A 20,823-nucleotide genomic window follows, 5' to 3' on the forward strand; every position below is an offset into this window, starting at 1 on the left:
GTGGAAATTGATGGGAGGAACATTAACAATTTGAGATATGCAGATGACCACATTACTAGCAGAAAATAGTGAAGACTTGAAATGATTACTGATGAAGGTTAAAGGAGAAAGTGCTAAAAGCAGGATTACAACTGAACATCAAGAAGACAAAAGTAATGACTACCGAGGAATTACACAATTTTAAAGTTGACAATGAGGAAATTGAAGTTGTTTAAGATTGTTTGTTCCTTGGGTCAGTCATCCACCAACAGGGACTGCAATAAGAAATCAGAAGAAGATTGAGACTTGGAAGAGCAGCTGTGAGGGAGCTAGATAAAATCCTTAAAGATGTCTCTCTGGGAACCAAGATTAAGATAATCCAAACTATGGTATTCCCCATTGCCATGTACGGATATGAAAGTTGAAGGGTTAAGAAAGCTGACAGGAAGAAAATTGATTCATTTAGAATGTGGTGCTGAAGGAGAGTTTTGCAGATACCATGGACAGCCAAAAGACAAATAAGTAGGTACTAGATCAAATCAATCCTGAATTCTCCTTAGAAGCTAAAATGACAATACTAAAGCTATCGTACTTTGGTCACATCATGAGAAGACAGATTATCTGGAAAAGTCAATAATGCTAGGAAAAGTAGAAGGCATCAGGAAAAGAGGAAGACCTAAAACGAGATGGCTTGGGTCAATAAAAGAAGCCACGTCCTCCAGTTTGCAGGATCTGAGCAAGTCTGTTAAAGATAGACCGTTGTGGAGGTCTTTCATTCATAGGGTTGCCATAGGTCGGAGGTCAGGATACAGTACAACTATACTCCCTAATGGGTAAGATAGGATAAGGAGAAGTTAATTATATATTTTTAAAATGTTGTAAACTGTTCTAAGGGCAAAAAAGTAGGTTAATGTATTGGTCCATAACAAAATTCAAAAGCAAAAAAAATATAATAGCTTTTATAAAAACCGATAAAAATAACAGAACGCACTGCAAGTTTTCAGTTTTTCCAGAGCTGTTCATCAGGCTGGATGTTTAAAAAAGGTATGTAAGTGGGACTTTCAGGCCATGAACTTAAGTCTCCTTTATTAGTGTCCTGTGTAGAATGCTATCTTCAGTGGGAGCAGGATGTGCCTGATGTCAGTTTGCAACCTTGGTATTCTGGGAAGGGAGCAAAAACGTAAAACCTTTTCCTTCTCTGTAGGTTACCCCATAGGGCTCTCCTCCTTCTCTCCAATCAGGATTTGAGTTTTTAGAAACACCTTTGCATATACTGAGAATTCACCCCATCTTTTGCATAGCTGAATTTCTTTTCCATCTCTCTGAAATGTTCTGGACTCTGTACTAGTACTAACCAAAACGTTATTTGTGGTGTCCTCTGTGTCTGAATAAGAGTAGTGGGTTCTTGTGCTGTTACATTAATTGCTTGGGAGTAGCATCTGAATTACCGGTGAGCTTCATCGGGCAAGTGTTTGCCCCTTTCAGTATAGATCAGTAGAAAGAAACACATGTATGTGCTAACTTGAATGCTTAGAAATAATAAAAAGACTGCTTTGGGGAAAAATACTCTAATGTACCGTCTTTGCTTTGAAAGAGACTGACTTTAATTGGAGACAGGTTACTACTGATGATTTAATACATAACAGGTTGTTCAAAGAGGAGGAATTCTGATCACAGACAGGAAAAGGAGTGAATTTTCAACAAAAGATATTGTACAAGATCTCAACCGCTTGCTCAAGTCAAAAAAGAAACAGCGGGTATCCAGTGCAGCATTACCAGAAATGGACAAACAGGTGAGTAGTGGACTGAGGGAGGTTTATGTGAATAGAACCGAGTGTCATCATTTGGATTTAACAGCTTTTTCTCTTTAGCATTTTTCTTTGTAATTTCAATTGATAACTTGTTTTTGGAAAGGAGAAACGGGAGGTAGAATTGCTGAAACAGGTCCAGAATGCCTGTTTCTGGAATCTTTGATAGATTTGTCCTTTCTGTAGTTTTGGAATACTTCTTAGAACCTGTTGACCAGGGATGTGTTCAGAGCTGCACAGTGAAAAGTGATGCTTTGTGCTTGAAGGAGGAGCACTTTAGCATTTTATTGGCTCTTGACTGTAGAGGAATTAATACAATTCTTATTTATAATAATGATAATCCCCTAAATGTATTAATTGAGAAACAGACTGCATGAGGAATATTAAACAGTAACACTTACCAATGCAAACACAAATTTAATAACTGCTTTTTGGGAGCGTGGGAAATTCTTAACTTCTCTAACAGTGCATTCTAAAGTAGAGTTACTCCAGTCTAAACTCATTGAAATCAATGGGTTTAGACTGGAGTAGCTCTTCTTAGGATTGCACTGTAAATCTCTTGAGCAGGTTTCCAGAGAGGCAGCATATAAATTTTCTCAATCTCAGACTTTAAAGAAACACAGGTTTTAAAAAACTTCTCTGGCACTGCAGAATTAAAAAGGAAGATAATATGTATTCATAATTTATCTTGATGCAACTTTAAAAGAGCACAGAGAAACATATAGGAAAATATGGCCACCATTGCAATGGACCTTTTTTGCTACTGCATCCTTGCTGACCTAGCTGGCACTTAAATATCACAGAACTGAACTGCATAGTGTTGAATATTCATATCTCTTCTTTTTTTTTCTCCCCCTTTTAATTTGAGCCAAGATTCGTTGGCTCTTGAATTTTACAGCTAAGATTCAGCATATGTGACTCAATAATCTCTAAACAGTACCACAGTGTTTCGGTCTACTCGCCAGGTAGTTTTGTATAACCTGGAACATACAATTCTGTAACAAAGCAGTTTCTAGATTGTTTCCTTTTAAGGAAACTGCTGCTTCTGCAACAAAACACAAGCTGTTAGATTACACCTTTCTGCCTCAGGGCAAGGAAAGATGAATAGAAGCAGATACCAGCTTCTTTCCAATGACAAAGATCTCTCATACGGTACAAAAAATTCACTGACTTAGTCATTACCTGAGTCTTTACTGGGCCCTGATTAGATTCCAAAAGGCTATATGAATAGTAGCGCTCTTTGAAAAGGCTTTGTTGGAGGCTTCTGACAGGAAGCTACTGGCTAAGCTTTGTCAGATAGAGTTGATGTTTCTGTGCTGAACTAAGGCACACCCAGTAGATGCTTTTTGTTTTTAAAAGTGACTTCCTGGTTGCTTTGGCTAGAGGGTATGTCTGGCTAGTTGGGGACAATCAATAGGTACCTGTGCCAACCTGCTAATTGTTCATCTGGACTACTACGGTGCAGAATTCTAGCTGACTGTATAGTCTGCTCTGTGTAGATGGTGGCCAGTGTTTTTTCCCCTTGGTTGCATAAGAGATGTTATGTGCAGCCTCTCAGCCAGCAAGTTCCAGTGGTAGTGAGCAAGAAATTCAAAGTCAACTGAAATGCAAATGATTTCAAAACATAGCATCATAAAGAATCTGTAAAACTCAGATGAAAATTCATGAAACTGTTACCTCTGTGTAAAAGAACTAAGAAGAGGTGAAAACCCACTAAAATCAGGTATAAACATACCATTACAATCAGTCAAATGCTTGAGTACATAAAAATGACTGGAGCTAGACATGAAGATCAGGCCCCTGGGGAAGGTGTTCCATAAATGAAGAACTGGTTCAGAAAAGGCTGCCTTTTTGGTAGTGAGGTGTCTCACTTCTGAAGGTGGAGGCAGTCAGAGAATAGCCTCAGCAGATGACTTGCATTTCTTAGACTCGCATAACCTCAGCATCTTCAGAGTGGTGGTCAAACCCATTAGGCAGTTATTCTTAGACCGCCTAGTAGGCAATGTTGCCATACTACTTATTTTCCAAATACAAGTTAACTATCCTGTGGCCCAGTTCACGTGCACTGGGCTAGTTTTGCAGTGTTTCACTGTGAATATTTTGTCATGTGTGAGGTTGGGTGCTTAAGGAACTTACTAATTTAGAGTCCAATTTATGGTAAAATGGCTGAACTCAGGCTCAGAGCCTCGAAGTGTTGTTGGGATTCTGGCTTAGTGCAAAAATGTGCTGGCTAAGCTAATTGGTGGCACCTGCAGAGCAGTCTCTGTTCTCTAGAGATTTGACCTTGGGAGACTGTCTCACAGAGTTCTGTCTACACTCCCAGTTTTTCCATACAGCTGAAATGCCAATTAACAGCTTTGCCCTAAAATCTACAATTGCTTCAAACTGGAAAGAAAACCGTCCCCCATCTATTCAAAACGGTCATGTTAGAGTATGGGACCACTTTGACATGGAAAAACTTACAGATCAGATTACACAATCGGAATCACACAATTACAAATCTTATCTTCTAGAGCAATGGTTTCCAGTTTTAGAATTTTTGCCAAAGAACAATATAGTGAGGGAAACTAGTGGTAAGCTGAAGTACGGCAGCCCAAGCTTTGCTCATGACCCGAATTTGATCCTGGCAGAAGCCGGGTTCAGGTAGCCATCTCAAGGTTGACTTAGCCTTCCATCCTTCTGAGGTCGGTAAAATGAGTGCCCAGTTTCCTGGGGGTAAAGTGTAGATGACTGGGGAAGGCAATGGCAAACCACCCCCGTAAAAAGTCTGCCAAGAAAACGTCGTGATGCGACGTCCCCACATGGGTCAGTAATGACTCGGTGCTTGCACAGGGGACTACCTTTACCTACCTATAATTTATTAGCTTATTTCTGAAATGTCATAGTATATCAAATATTATAGTTTATGTAGTCATAACATGAAAAAAATGTCAGAAAACTATTACTACAATAATAGACAGTATCAGTTGATAACGTAGGTAAAACTAGCTGTTGTGTATTGGAAAAAGAATAACTGAATTGATTGTTAATGATGGATGGTTTTGCAACCGAAACTAAAATAAAAATAAAACAGCTTTGCCCTCATGGGCTCTTGAGTTGTGGCACGATGAGTTGAGCCCTGAAAAGATGGCTTCTCAGACCACCCAATTCTCTTCTATTCCATTCTACTCCATTCCATGATGTGAGAGAGAAGTTGGAAGCTCCATGCAACCTTGTCATTTCAACATGCCCTGTGTTGCATGGCCTGGGAGAGGTCTTGCATTCTGTAAACAGGTGAGAAACAGCTGAAGATGTCAGCCAGAGAAGCTAGGTAGCTATCTCTGTATGTTTTAGTAAGGCAGATTTTTAGCTAACAGCAGTAAGGTTTGTTTTATGCATGTGTGTTTGAGTGCTTTATGCTTTGCAACCGAGTTTTATGTAAGCCTGTGTCTGGAATTCATAGCTTGAATGTGAGTGCACCTCAGAAAAAACCCAGTGACTGAAAAGTATCATATATTAAATGGTCAGGCACTTCCCTCCTCCCTGATCGCTGGCTGTTATCAGTGCTTGGTGTTAGGAGGTTGGAGGACCTGGTTCATAAAATGTTCCATATTGAGACTTGCATGGGCGATTTTCCTCAGGACTGCAAACCTATCCTGTTGTATCGACTCTCTTTCTGGCATCCAGTGTTATGAGTTTGTGGTGATGGTGGGGATTTGGGGGCTGTTCTGCTCTATCAATTTTGTCCTATTGGAATGTTCAGTGACTCATTGTGTTGAATCCTCTGAACTCTTTAAGTGCAGTGGTACTTACGGATGCAGATCCTCCCCCAGCAGTCCCCCCCCTCAGCTGGTATGTGCAGTCAGTGGAGCCTCTTGGATGGAATGGCAGGGGGTGGAGCAGTGAATAGGATTAATCAGGTGAAGTAGCCCCGTTCAGTCCTTACCTACCAGCAGTTCTCTCCTACCAGCTGCACTAACTTTTGGGGGAATCACAAGAGGCTGCAAGGGGAAGGGGAACGGTACAGCTTTGCTTATGGTGAGACATCTTCAGGAAAAATGCACACCATAGAGGTAGGTTTGGCCAGGGCTGTGAGCCTAGAGGTAAGGAGAAAGGAAGATGTGTTTGCCAAGAGAAAAACAGACTAGCTCTTCATTTAGAAGCCTTTCCCTCTCCTTTTCCCGCTTTCACTTGTATTTTTGTACATTTTTAACACTTTGTATTTTTTAGTTTTCTTGGCTCCCCATTGAGGAGAAAAGGAGGATATGAATGAATGGATAAAATAATAAAGGGAAGGCATGAATGTTGTGTGTCTGCAAGAGCCTTTGATTTGCATTTTGTAGGATTTAATCTATTGCTTGGTAGCTAGGATCAGCAGCCTTTTGCTGGTTGTTGTAATGCATAGTGGCCACCAGAGGCCACCCTAGTTAAGGGTGTGTTGACTGTGTGTGTGAGTTGACTGTGCTGGATGATTCTGGTAGTGGGGTGGCTTGTGATTGGGTGTCGATTGGGTGCTAGTATGGTGTCGTTTTCTCATGCCATTACTTAATGTTTAAAATGGGTGTATACATTTACTGGAATAGTTTACTAACATGTTTAGGTGTATCAAAGAAGTAGCAGCTTTGACAAATGGAAGGTATACATGTGTATGTGGAATGTATTCTATGCATGTGTAAGGGAGTTCTTATTGGGTGGTCCTGAGTAAGCCACTGTCTTCGTATTCATCTGCACAATGGACATGGCATCCTTCACAGGGTCGCATGGCTAGGCAAGGGAGGGGTGCTCAGTTTAAGTTTATATCCATCAGCCATTGGCCATTACAGAAAAAGGAATAAATAGGAGAAAAAGAGGCAAACAGAGAAGCAATCACAGGCTGGCTTTTGTCAAAACAATCACAAACGATGAATGTTGCAGAATTTAAAGAAAGGAGCTGCAGCCTCAGGGTAGGATTGAAAAACATATTTTAAGTGTTAAAATCACTTTATAATGTAATAGTAGTAAAAGTGTTCATCTGTCACTGTGTCAGGAATGTTTGAGAGGGTTTTCCTGTCTTTCTCTTTTTTAAAAAGTGAGTAAAGTGATTAACCCAGGCCTTGAAGGAAACTTTTATAGTATACTGTTATAAATGGGTAATTAAATGGGAAGGAATATTCAGAAGTAACTTACCTTAGATGCTTGGCTCAAGTTTCAAGGGTTTGTAGTGTAGAATTTGCAAGAGCTAAGTGTTGAATTCAGGCAGGTTCCTTCATTTCCTGTCTCCCTGTACTCAAGAGCCGCTACAACCAACTCAGTTCACAGACCATCTGGACATGTATGGCAGTGGGTTCCGTTTCCCCTTCCTGGTGGAGAGTCTCTCTACTTTCATATTAATCCTAATCCATGCTTGAGTTTTGCCATTTTGCCATTTTAAAAATGGCATTCGCCAAATGGCTTTCCTTGAATTTTGCTTAGTTTTTCCTGTGGTTGTGTTTTCTGTTGCCATTGATAATGACCTCGCTGTGTATGAAAGAGAAGAGCTGATGTAGCGTTGTGGCTGATGCATCATTGCCTCTGCCTCCACTCCTCTATTTGCTGTATATTTGTTTATTTAAAACATTTTTATGCCAGGTTTCTACCCAAAATAGGGTCTGCAAGGCAGCAAACATTAAAACAATTTAAAACAATATATTAAAGAATTTAAATTTAAAGTAGTACTTAAAAACAGTTTAATAAATGCACACACACACACACACACACACACACAAAAATGAACAGGGAAGCCTTTATGTACAGAGGAACCTCTTCATTAAACTGTGGGGAATCTTTCCTTTGATGTTTTAAAATTTACTTTATTCTCCACTTTCTCCCTGAGATTCAAGTCAGATAACGTAGTATAAGTCAGTAGGCTAGTGTACTCAATTGTTCTTTTTTCTAGAGGGGTACCTAATTTTCAACCCAAATAGCATCTCCAGAGAGACAGTACTGAACTACTCACAAATATTTCAGTGGTGATTGAACTCTAAACGATTAATGATCAAATCAAATAAAGAATAAACCTGATATGGGGCATATCATATTCTGGTGCCAGCTCTATGTAAATTAATGCTTTCAGATCTTTTCTTGAAATTTTGCAGGTTGCCATCTCTTCCTTGTCTGCAGTGGTCAAGTATTTAGAACTTTTAACTGATGAGTCTAATTTTGGACAGTTTGAACTGGGTACCTTCGATCTCAGTCAGTACATGATACTGGATCATTCTGCTGTCAGAGCGCTTAATCTTTTCCAGGTAAGTAGTTCTACTTCTACTTTCTGAGTCTTTAGGATCAAAACTGAACTTTCAACTTCAAGCTTGCATCATATTTCTCCCCTTGCTCCGTTGTGGAAGCTTGCTGGGTGACCCTGGACCAGTCACATAGTCTCAGCCTAACCCACCTCACACATTTGTTAGGAAAAAATGGAGGAGAGAAGAATTTTCTTATGTTATCTGGATTAAGTGGTTTTAATATTTTATTGTATTTTTATTGGAAGATTGTTAGAAGCTGCCCTGAGCCTGCTCTCGGGAAGAGCAGGGTATAAGTCGAATGAATGAATGAATGATGTAAGCTGCTTTGGGTCCTTATTGAGGGAAAAAAGCAAGGTTTAGATGAAGTAAAAAATTTAAAAAATGCTGATGAATGGAAATCATGCATAGACATTGCCTGTTTCCCCTCTGGGTTTGCCGATTTCAACTTGTGTAATGTCTTCTGTAGTGAGAGAACTCCTGATTTAGAGCCAGGCTAAAGCTTACCCTGATCACATGGGAAGCAAGCTTCACCCTCCCTGCATATTTACCCTCATTAAGAGCACTTCTCTGCAGTAGGGAAGGAGTCATCATTACTGTTTCCCCCTAAATTAGCTGTATTTGCCGTTTTCTGCTTCTTGTATTAACTTCTGCCCTGTTTGTTTGGTGGTTCTGCTGTCCAGCTTTGCTGTGGTTTTAGCTTTCTGTATGTATTCATTTATAAGTTTTTTAAAAAAATTGTTAGCCATCTTGTGGATTTAGATAAATCAAAAGGTTTGGACAGGTTCTAAGCTAGTAAAAGGGTTAGGGGAATTTCCTTTCAGAGTATATGAATAAGAGTATAGTCAAATGAATATATTAATGGGGTATACTATATATATTACAAGTGATATATAATGTTAGTGGATCAGGTTGTATAATATATAATGATTACCTAAAATGGTGTTGTGTGTTGTGCCACATTGGTGGCATGGCACACAGTAAGGGTTTTATAATACATATTATATTGATAGTAGTATATTTGATAGAATATGTTTAAAAGAAATAGAATATGTTTAAATTAAGATTTTTGTTATATGCTATGCTATATTATACTGGTCTGCTATATTAAGGGTTATAAGGGTTATAAGATGTATACTGTATTGATAGTATAATTGATAGATGTGTACTATATTGACAGTATAATTGATATAAATGATAGAATATCTGGAAAAATTTTTAGAATGTGCTTAGAGTAAGGGAATTTATTAAGCAATAAGAGCGGTTATGGGTTGGAAAGCTGTTGGAAGTCGATAGGGAGGGGGGAGGAAAAGGGTGGGGGATAGGGTTAATTAGTTATTAAGTGATTGTATGTATCAAAATTGAATGTTATACTCACCAATAAAATTAAAAAAAAAGGTTTGGACAGGAGGGTATCTTGTTAGCATCCTGAAAAAAGTAATCTTCTTAGTTCTGAACACTCAAGGAGACGGTTCCTTCATTCATAACTGCAGAGATGCACTTGAATATGTGACTACCAAAGTTCTGGAACTAGAACCAAATATTAGAATAATGGGATTGTTATTATTTTTGGCTTGTGTGTTCTATGACTGATATTCTTGATGGCTCAGGTATTTCATATCCATTGTTAAGAATTACAGGATGAGAACATATTTTGATTAGAGCTGTCCCTTGATAAAACACAGTCAGTCATGTGTTTTAATATATGACTGAAAGTGTACTTCTGAAGTCAGAAGTCCTACAGTATGTTTCTGGATGATAATATCAACCAAGATATATGCATACATTTCAGAAGAGAAATTCTCTCCTGGGTGAGAGGGAAGGGAGAATGGCTTTTTGAAGAGTATGCCACATGTGGCCTTTAATATTAAAAATAATGCTACTTTTAAAAAGCCTATTAAGAAGATAGTCAGAGCACTTATGTAATTAAGGCTGAACCAGATTTTTTCCTGTGAGCATTTTCAGTGTGCAAAAGGGCTTTTGAGGGTTCTGGAATGTATCCTGGAAGAAAATCCAAAGCATAGCCTTTTGTAGTACTGATTGGCTGCAGTATTTTAATTAAAAATGACTTCTTTAAAGTAACAGTCCAGTTAGACTATGGGACTTGTTTACTGCTGCTAGGAAAAAGGGCTACTTGAATAAAAGAAATGGCACAGCCACAGAAGGGATTCTTTGTCACTAAGTGAATGTCAGAATTTGGGGAGGGCAGCGTTATTCTACAGGTCTTCCCCCACACCGTCCCTTTCCAGAAGTCGGGTGGGGGGTGGGGAGTTGTTGCAAACAGAAAATGTTTTGACAGCCTTAATGAGTGATTTTAAAACTTCCGATCTAATCAAGTCCCACCTCACAGGGTGTTTTGTTGTGGGGATAACAACAATATACTTTGTAAACCACTCTGACTGGTCGTTAAGTTGTTCTGAAGGGCGGTATATAAATCGAATGTTATTATATTATTATTATTAAGTAATCAATGGAACATCTCAGCCCTAGGCTGTAAACAGATGCCCTCTGTTTGTTCATGACAAGAATGGACTAAAAATCCTTGGGACACATTCCCCCCCCCCCCCATTTGTAAGTGGCTGGAAAATTGACAACTTCCTTGGTTACAGCTACCTGCAGCATAGTGGGACATCCAGACTGGGCAAAATGACAAACTGTGGTTTGTTCTCTTGCCTGATTTATAGGTAAGAGAACAAACTGCAGCTTGTTGTGACAACCATATTGAGTACAAAGAATGGTCAGCTCTGAACCAGGAAATCTTGAATTTCCTAGCTGTGTACGAGGAGATCCCACCCCCTATTCTCATCTCCCTCCTCCATCACATCCCTCCTTTCTATTGGTCTGTTGTCTTTTTGAGATGCCTTCTTCCTTTATTTGCTTCTGATGAGCTAGGCTCAACATTTATTTACATTTTTACTTCATTTATATGCCACCTTTCTCCCCAGTCACTCAGGACACAAAGTAGCTTAAGTCATTCTTCACTCTTTCATTTTATTCTCACAACAACCCTGTGAGGTAAGTTAATCTGAGTGCGTATGACTGGTCCAAGATCCCTCAACAAGCTTCCATGGCAGAGTGAGGATTCAAACTTGAGTTTCCTACATCCTAGCTTGATGTTCTAACCACTACACACTCTGTCTCATGCCTGCCTACCATGTACTAATTTGTATAGCAAAATAAAAGAATACGTGGTACTGAAGAGCAAAACTCGTGCTCTCTCTAGCCACCATTCTTTTCTTCACTACTTGCCTCTAAACAGGTTAAAAAGAAAAATTTTCATTTCAGAATTTTCATTAAGTGTCACATTTTTTCTTTCCTCAGAGTTCTTCAGAAAATGCCCAGGGCACTCAATCTCTGGAAGGGCTGTTAAATAAGTGCAAAACCCCTCAAGGACAAAGGCTTGTGAACCAGTGGATCAAACAGCCTCTGATGGACAAGAACAGAATTGAGGAAAGGTAAACAAGTAAAAATACGTAGAAACATTTTTGTTCTTCTTTTGCTAATGTTTAGACTTTGTCTTGGAAAGCAGCAGCTTAGCTGCTGTCCCTTTGGAAATATGCTATCCCTGGGACATAGATGAATATATAGTGGTGTGTGATTCATTTGCAAACCCTTGTTATAAGGAGAAAAAACTCATGCTATTACCAGTGGAGGAATTGCACTTGGATAATTTAACAATTTAAGGCAGCCCGGGGGAATTTATACATGAATTTTACTGGTTTTATTTAAAATCAGTTTTTAATCCTCAAGCTCTTTTGCCATTTTCCCACCTCTGCTTAAGACCAAATGAAATTAATTATTTTTATTTACTTGTTGTGAACACTGGTGATTTCTTAGTAAAGTAAGCTTAATCCTGATTTAAGTATCCTTAATTTTCTCAATTATTTAATTTTCTTAATTAATTGCTTCGTTTATTCCCCACTATTCTCCCAAATGGGTGCCTAGAATGACTTACCTCATTCTCCTCGCCTCCATCTTACCCTCACAACAAACCTTTAAAGTAGGTCAGGCTGTGTGTGCGAGTGGCCTAAACAGGTTACCCAGCAAGCTTCCATAGCAATGTGGGGATCTGAATCTGGGTCTTCCAGATCCTAGTCATTAGGCCACTGCACTTTCTCAGGGTTGCATGGGTACGCAAGACAGTGTTGCTTAGTTTATATCCATCAGTCATTGGCCATAGCAGAAATAGGAAAAAATATTCATCCAGAAAAGCAGTCACAGGCTGGCTTTTATCATAAAAAATTATTGGTGTAGTGTTCAATGAAAATGCTTTTTTAAACTGTTAAAACTGCTGGGTAAAGTGGTAGTAGTATAAGTGTTTTTTTTCTGGCACTGATGTGCCAAGAATATTTGGGAAAGCTTTTCCTATCTTGCTCTTCCTCTTTTTTTTTAAGTGGGTAAGGCAACTAACCCATAGCTTGAAGGAAGCTTTCATGACATTGTGCAAATGGGGGAGAAACACCCACAAGGTAACTGTTACCTTAGATGTTTGCCTCATGAGTTACCCAAATGACCACCCATGTTTGTCCCCTGGCCTTGAGGTGTCCCTCTGAATAAGTCCAGAGTGCAAATTGGCAACACAGAGGTTAACATTTGCACAGGGATTTTTATTCCTATCTATACTGGGGTCTCATGGGGCGCTGTTTCTCACTACCAGGAGAGAACAGCTTATGAAGAGAAGGAGCTCTCTCAACTCTGTGTTCAACCAGTGTTAATAGGGAATTAACATCATACCAACCACCTAGAAATTAATAAGCCAAGTCACTGAATGGGTAAAATGAGGATGGAAGGATAAATTAACAGAGGGATAGCAATAAATGGAAAACCAAAACAAGAAGTACAACAATTACAGAGCTACAGCAACTTCCCATAACACAAATCATGTAAATACAAGCCTTAAGAACTAATGCAGGGCTTTGTCAAAAGTACATACAAAAACAGAGGAATGGAAACCAGAGTGAAAACCAAGAAGACTACCATGAAGAAAACGGGCAAAAAGAGGAATGTTGACCTGTTCACATTCCATAAGCTTTAGAGGTGGAGTTCCACTGTACACCAGTGGTGTTAAGTCTAGTTGAGGCTGTGAGCTGTGTGTTTCCTATTATATATTTCATTGTGGGTGCAACAGAGAAATCATGATCTTTCCTGAAGTGGGAGTGGATGGGATGCTCTCCACGGGAACTCTGAAGGAGCAGGTCAGGCTTTCTCAAAGGCAAGCCTCAAGGAAACAAAGGGGGAAAAGTCCACACCATGGTGGCTTTGATGCAGAAGATAAATCAGAGCAATACCGTGTGCACTAATACAGATTAACAGGAACTATGATGTTATGTTTATGCTGATACTTCTCCATGTGGTGTGCTTGTTAAGAGCAGAGACTCTGAATGCAGAGACATTTCCTTTCCCAGTAACCTCAAAGCACTTGATGACCTATCTTACTAATGTATTTGCAAAGTATAAAGAACCGTGGTGTCTCTAGATTAAGGTGGAGACACCCATTTATTTTAGGAATTTGGCAAGGAAATCATTAAGTCTTATAAAAAAACAACCATATTAACTATCTGTGTTAACTATCTATTCCTAAAGTATTAATTTCTGTGCTCAGAAGCAGGAAGAATTGATGTATAAGGTGGGAAGTGTGTGTGAACGAATGACCACATCCTTTGTTCGCAAGCCAGAAAGCCTTCTTCCCTTTGCATATGTGGGATGGGGGTGGAAATTCCCTGCTCTTTGCCTCTAGAACACTGAGAATTCATAACACTGCAGTTGTTGAGTCCATTTGGGAGGATCCTGCAACCCTATACGTGGAAACTACTGGATTAGGGGGTGACAGTGAACAAGCTCTGTCACCCTATGAACCAGTGACTGCGTAAGCAGGGCTATCCCCTGGGGGTATTTGTTTCTCTGGGACATCACTTTGCCCGTCTTCAGTTTAAAAGCACCTTAGCATCTTGTATAAAAATAGAGGCTGTCATGTCACACGTGTTTCAAGGGCTGTATTACAGAATCTGCAAGAGCTAAACCTGTTATTCATTTAAATAAGGGGGGGCCTTTATCATGTCTGAATTTTTTTTCTCCACTCAATCAGTGAGCAATGTCTATACACACCAGTAGTATCTTGCATTTCTTCTTCCTGGTGGCGAATCTGTCTGCGCTGGTATTATTCCAAATCATACTTGAGGTTTGCTTTTCAAATTGGCACTCCCCAAATGGTTTTCTTTGAATTCCAGTTGGTTTTCCCTGTGTTTGTGTTTTCTGCTGCTTCCAAATTCTAGTTTGACATTCTAACCAGTGGCTTTTAAAATCATGTCATTGGCAATAATGCATAATGCACTTTTCATGTACGGCTGCCCTGTCTGCTTGTACTATGTGACCCAGGCCAGAGAGAGGCTTTGCCATTCCTCAGCCATTATGTCATGTACTACAGAGGAAGATTACTTGAGTTGTTTCAAGCAGTGTAAGGCAATAAATATGTTATTCAGTATCAAAAAAAACTTTCAGTTTCACCTGTGTGGTTGCCTTCTCCATTATCGTGCTTAGGGAACTGGTGCCAAAATGCTAAGAAAGCTGGAAAATGTTTTGGGTGTTAAGTTAGCCTGAAGGGCAGTTGTGGAGCGGATGGTTCATCTAGCCTTCTTTCGTTGGGGTTCCCTCTGCTAATAGTTGTACCTTCTTTCTCTTCTATTGGGCAAAAAAAGATACTTGTTTTCTCAGTATGAGGCATTTAATTGTTACTGCCTCCACTGTTAGGACCAAGACTGTTCTAGATACTCATTGTCCTTTATATATCTTGAAATGAAGCTTTGCTTTATGACACCAAATTTGATAGTGTATTGAGCATAGTAAGTGGAAATGAAAGGCTTCAGTTCAGCGGTGTGTTTGGTTTTAAAATACTAATGTTGGCTTACAGCTTTAGTCCTTCAAATGACAAAACTCCAGTTCAGCTTAAAGCTGGGTGAAAAAGTAAGCAGAGGATTGTTTCATGACACTTATACACATTTCTTTGTGTAGCAAAGACCCTTCAGCTTGCTATTACAGAAGTACCTCTAACAGGTAGCTAAATTTACTAGTGACTTTTCTGAAAGGTGGATTTATTTTATGTATGGTTAGTATCAGACTAGTATCTGGGAGACCCCAAGGGAGCAAACTTAAGCAGGTCTGCTTAGAAATATGCCCCAATTTACTCAGCGGGGTTCTCTCCCAGGAAAGTGTTGGTCCAGTCACACACTCTCAGCCTGCTCTAACTTGCGGGGTGGTTAGGGTGACGTAGAGGCTGAAAGAACAATGTGCGCTGCCTTGAGCTCCTTGGAGGAAGGGTGAAATAAACAAAAAAGCTTTTATGCAGCAATAAAGGAGCCACAGTATATTGCAAACAGACTAACCCAGCTTGTGTGTATATGGTTCTGTCAAACCATGGTTGACTTACGGCTATCCCATAGGGTTTTCAAGGCAAAAGGTGAACAGAAGTGGTTTTGCTTTTGGTTGCCTCTCATGGCAACCCTGGTATTCCTTGGTGGTTTCCCATCCAAGTACTAACCCAGTTTACTCCTCTGGAATCCTAGGAAATGGAATTCTGACTGTATGAATTCTGCTTCTGATCTAATTTTATGGTCTCTTTGTTAGAGTTCTTGTATTTTAATTAATATAGTTTACAGCTTTTATACTGTAAGCTGCTCTTAGGATCTTTGCCAGGCCAAAACACAGGGAATGTGTTGACAAAATAAAAGGAAATGCTCTGTGAGGGGGAAAATGGTCCCTGTGTAGCAGAATGACTCTAGGGGGCATTTTAGTAAACAAGTAACAGCAATGCAATTTTTTTGCTGCTAGCAAGTAGATGGATTCTGTAATTTGGGTTGGCTGTTAGGCTAGCCTTATGGTATGTTGTAGTGCTTTCAGTTTTGCAAACCAATTTTTTTAAGGAAGGGCTTAGAAATGGAGTATTTAACATGGGAATTCATTTTATCTACCCTGCCGCCTGCTGACTGCCACCAGTTACTGATCGTATTTAATCAAATGGGACATTTACAATATTGTGATGAAGTCAAGAAGACTCCTTCACTAGTATAATTTCACAGAATGTGTAAAACATAATGGCAGAGGGTGGCATTTAAGCAGCCCCCCCCCCCGCATTATGCATTGGATGTATTAATGCCTTTATTTCATTGTTCTCTAATAATGTAATCCAGTTTTTAATTATGCTAGTCTTTATTTTGTAATCTGCCTTTAGTGGCAGATAAAAACTGAAGCGAGATAAGGAATGTTGTACCAAATAGTCACATCCAACTGTGGAAACTGGAGAAGTGGTAACATTCTCCTCGTGCATGTGGCAGTTGTAGTTGGCTGAATTACTAGTTGTGGTAAAATGATGTAAATGGTTGTCTGTAATTGACCATTAATATAAAAAAGGGTGGAATTACATGGAATAGGCATGGCCTCATCCAGTATTGCTCCTGTCTTTCACTGGTGTAAATAGAAGATTGTGATTAGACAGTCTTGAAAAATTAAGCAGAGGCATACTACTAAAAGGAGGTGTTTCTTGCCATCTCTCCCTTCAACATAAGGCAAAACTCTAGGAAATGTTAACAGAATTGAGAGGTGGAAAGGCAGTTGTGACAACTTGCTAAAAGCTAAAGAGTTCATACTCAGAGTAGCCCCCCCTCGTGTCAGTGAGTACCAAAGCCTTTTGCAGACAGTGTGTGGGTTTACAAGTAGACTTTGCGTAGGAAGATCTATGAATGTCTCCAAAAGCCGAAAGTAAAAGTACATCGACTTCTGTTTGAACACATCCAATCTGATGACTGTGTTTTTAGAGGCTTTGTGGTAATGGAAGCATAACCTTGGCCAGAGCCTAATAGAAGAACGTTTGTTATAGTGGTAGAGTGGTTTAGTTTATGAATGGGCAGCGTAGATTCAACCACTGCTTGGCTGTGGAGATCAGGGGATGGGGATGAAGAAGTCGTTCAGGAAGCAGTCATGTCTTAGCCTTGCCTAGCTCTCAAGGCTTTTGTGAAAGGTAATTGTGCAGTTCCACATTGGGGCTGTGCATACGCAATGTGTGCCTGCACAGAAGAACTCAATGAACAACAGTTACAGGTATGTACAACCCTGTTTTATTTTTTCTTAGTAGTAGTAAAAACAATAATGCTTTCTCTCAAAACAGTTCACATTATCTTGGTAATCCTTCAACAGCCACTGTTATTTCTTTATTTATAACTTATGTATTAAGTTCCTCCTCCAAGCAGTGCTATAAGGCATATATATTTTCATCAGCTTTCTGAGAGGGTTATCAGCTTTCTGCTTAAGGGTCATCCAAAGTGCTCCATGGCCAATTAAGGATTTGAAATTGGATCTCTGCAGTCCCAGACTCCTCCCTGTAGCATGTAGGCTTTTATTGTTTGACTCTGTATTTTTGATTTTACTTGATTTATATTCACCACAACAGCAGCTATAGATTCTGCACTTCAGTTGAGAAATGAACAAGCAATGATTGAGGTGGGGTTGGAAGGGAAGAATAAAAAATTCTAAGGTTTGCCTCCCAATTGAAATTTACCCATCAGGATTCTGTAAGCTCTCAGGATCTTGAACATTTTTATTTTAATGTAATTGTTAATTTACGTCATTTATACACCATCTTTCTCCTCTGTGGGGACCTAAAGCAACTTACATTGTTCTCTCCTTACTTTTTCCTTACAATAACTCTGTGAAGTAGGTTAGGTTGAGAGTATATGATTGGCTCAGCATCACCCTGCAAGCTTCCCTGTATTGATGGAAATCTGAGAGATAATAAAACTATACTCTCTACCCATAGGAAACTACATGTCACAGAGAAACAGTCTAGCCTAGCCATCTCCCTAACAATCTTTTGTGGTAAAGGTATTCCGTCGTGTGAGCTCTCACCTGCACTGTGAAGTAGTACAGATCAGACAGAGGCTTTCCAACTCATCTCTGCGTTGTAACATAATGACTAGGCCTCATGGAACATACTGAGATTTTTATTGCTTTAGCTTGTGTATGGAAATATGAAAGCAAAACAAGCTTTCAGAATCAATATAACTTTCCTTCAGGTAAAACCTGTTGGAAGAAAACAGGTATCTTTTAAAAGCCGTATGCCAGTTTGATGGGTAAGCTTTGACACCAGGGTTTCAGCGAGGGAGGAAACATCTTTTGTCCGCATGAAACACTTCACTGAAAGCTTCCGCCACATACATTCTAGGATAAAGCTCTGCCTCAATTTCTCAGTTGTTTGCTAATAAACAATTCACTAGGCAGCTGTATAGTGCTTCTCACAGCAGGAAGTTTCAGTATAAAAATGAAATATCTACATAGCATTTTACCGCCCACTTGTTACTACTAAGCATATCAACTTTAAGTAAAGAAACAAGTGATGCTGGGTTAGAGATAAATTAACTGCTGGCCACTTGTATGAACCCACTTCTTGGGCCTGTTGTGCTGCTATTTTGGCAGAACTTACACAGAGGAAAAAAATCTAAAAATATTTTTTTTGGCAAATGAGAATAATGGACGTTGATTACATTATCTTCTGAGGCAGTAGAAACAGACAAGGGTCATCTAGTCCAATCTCCTGCACAGTGCAGGAAATTCACAGCTATCTCCAATCCTCACTTCCCCCAGTGACCCCTGCTCTACGCCCAGAGGAATGCAAAAAAAGTCCAAAATCAAAAAGAGTCCAGTAGCACCTTTAAGACTAACCAATTTTATTTATTTAAATTTATTTATTTAAAATTGGTTAGTCTTAAAGGTGCTACTGGACTCTTTTTGATTTTGCTACTACAGACTAACACGGCTAACTCCTCTGAAAAAAAGTCCAGGATCCCCAGCCGATATGTTTTGGAAGAAAATTCCTTCTTGACCTCAATTACCCTGGGCATCTAAGAAGGGGACACGAGAGCCTCACACCGGTTCACCCCTTCACACCCTCCCAAATCCAGCCAGATGCAAGGAATCTGAACGCTAGTTGCTGGTGCAGATGTGCACAAAGGGGGTGACAGTAGTGAGGGCTGCAGCCTTCCTGAAGATATCTTGTTGGTTACCTCAGGAAAACCAGATGCTGGACTAGATAGAACTTGGCCCTGTTTCTACATTCATGAAAACCACAGCTGATCTTACAGAGGTCCTCATTACCTCACTGTCACATGACATCTCTTGCCTTTTTCCTTGGAAGCAGCTGTGGCTACCATGCCAAGCTCTAATTGATAGGGAAAGCACCATCTCCCTCTTGTTCATTTGTGCTCCCTTCTAGGCAGCCCGTTGTAAAATCCACAAGGGGCCAGCCTACATATTCAGAATAAAGGTTCAAATGTTATACTTAATGGCTCTGAGAGTTCTTACTGTCCTTGAATGACAAGTGGGAGCCACTTGAAAGCCAAGAAATGTGACTTCTGAACTAGCCCATACCTTCTCATTGAGGAAATTTTTAATTACTCAAGTATTTTCTCTCCTTTTAAAGCTCTACTTAAGTTTTAGGGTGAAGAATGGAGGCTTTCCCATCATTTTTAATTATTTAATCTGCCTCATAGTAAAATGGCTGGCTTTTGCCAGTCATGAAAGCCTGAAAAACTAGAACACCCCCATAGACATGGTAGAAGTTTCTATGTACTTGAGGGAGGGGACAATACTCTTGGTGTGCAGGAAAATATTTCTTTGTACATTAATAAGAAAAAAATCCCCGCCAGTGTCCTTGATGGGAACAGAACATGCTTCAGGTTGTACTGAATATTAAGAACCATCAACATTTTGATTCTCATCAGTTTCTGTGGGGAGCAGAGGTAGGTAGGGAAATAGTATGGTGTAGTGATTAGAGAGCTGGAGTAGGATCTGGGAGGCTCAGGTTTGAATCCTCACTCTGCCACGGAAGCTTGCCATGGAGACATTGGGCCAGTCACACAGTCTCAGCCTACCTACCTTACAGGCTAGATGAAGCTGCTTCTCTCTGACATGTAGCTTCTAGTGGGCAGAGAGTATAGCTTTATTACCCCTCAGTCTTCCATCAATACATGGAAACTTACAGGGTGATGTTGGGCCGATCATGTACTCTCAGCCTAACCTACCTCACAGGGTTGTAGGGAGAGCGATGTAAGTCACTTTGAGTCCCCACAGAGGAGAAAGATGGTGTATAAATGAAGTAAATTAACAATTACATTAAAATAGAAATGTTCAAGACCGCGAGAGCTTACAGAATCCTGATGGATAACTTTCAGTTGGGAGGGCAGCTGTAGAATCTTTTATTTCTCCCCCCCCCCGCCGCCGCCTCCCCCATTCCACTTCAGTCATTGCTTGTTCATTTTACTTTTGAAGTGCAGAATATACGGATGCTCTTGAGGTGTCATGCAGTACCTATTAAGATCTGTGCTCTGAGAATGCTCTGGATTTTGAACAGAGGTCCCCAAATTTGAACTGGCCTTGATAGCCATCCATTATGTGCAAGTGCTGCCTACTTGGCTTATTGTAAACTATTGTGGAAGTCACAGTGGCAGTTGGGTAGGTGTTCTTCTGTCTTGCCAAACTCAGAATTGCACTTACACTCTGTTATAAATTATTCGTGAAAGGTTCTATGTTGAGAGCAGAGATCATTGGCTTCCAGTAATTACAAGCTGAAATAGATATGTTGGCATTGACTGGTCTTTTACCTTTGCTTGATCTGAAGGTTTAGACTTTAATACGTATTAGATTCTTTTTTAAAAAAAATTAATAGGGAGGTTGTAAAGAATCAAATTTCTCTACAAGGTCTGCTTTGGATATGAGCTGGGGTTAAAATTAAACTCGTAGAAGGGAGAATTGTGGCT

The 20,823-nt window shown here is 39.8% G+C and overlaps 1 protein-coding gene across 1 annotated transcript in view; it reads left to right on the plus strand.

Annotated features, from left to right (window-relative positions):
* MSH2 (mutS homolog 2) overlaps positions 1-20,823 on the plus strand; it is an 88,838-nt gene that overhangs the window by 5,353 nt on the left and 62,662 nt on the right. The window contains exons 4-6 of the mRNA XM_054986090.1: positions 1,626-1,772; positions 7,880-8,029; positions 11,345-11,478. Coding sequence (XP_054842065.1) covers positions 1,626-1,772; positions 7,880-8,029; positions 11,345-11,478 — 431 coding nt within the window. The remainder of the gene's footprint in view (positions 1-1,625; positions 1,773-7,879; positions 8,030-11,344; positions 11,479-20,823) is intronic.

This window comes from Eublepharis macularius, chromosome 1, assembly GCF_028583425.1.
Source record: "Eublepharis macularius isolate TG4126 chromosome 1, MPM_Emac_v1.0, whole genome shotgun sequence".
Classification (NCBI taxonomy): Eukaryota; Metazoa; Chordata; class Lepidosauria; order Squamata; family Eublepharidae; genus Eublepharis; species Eublepharis macularius.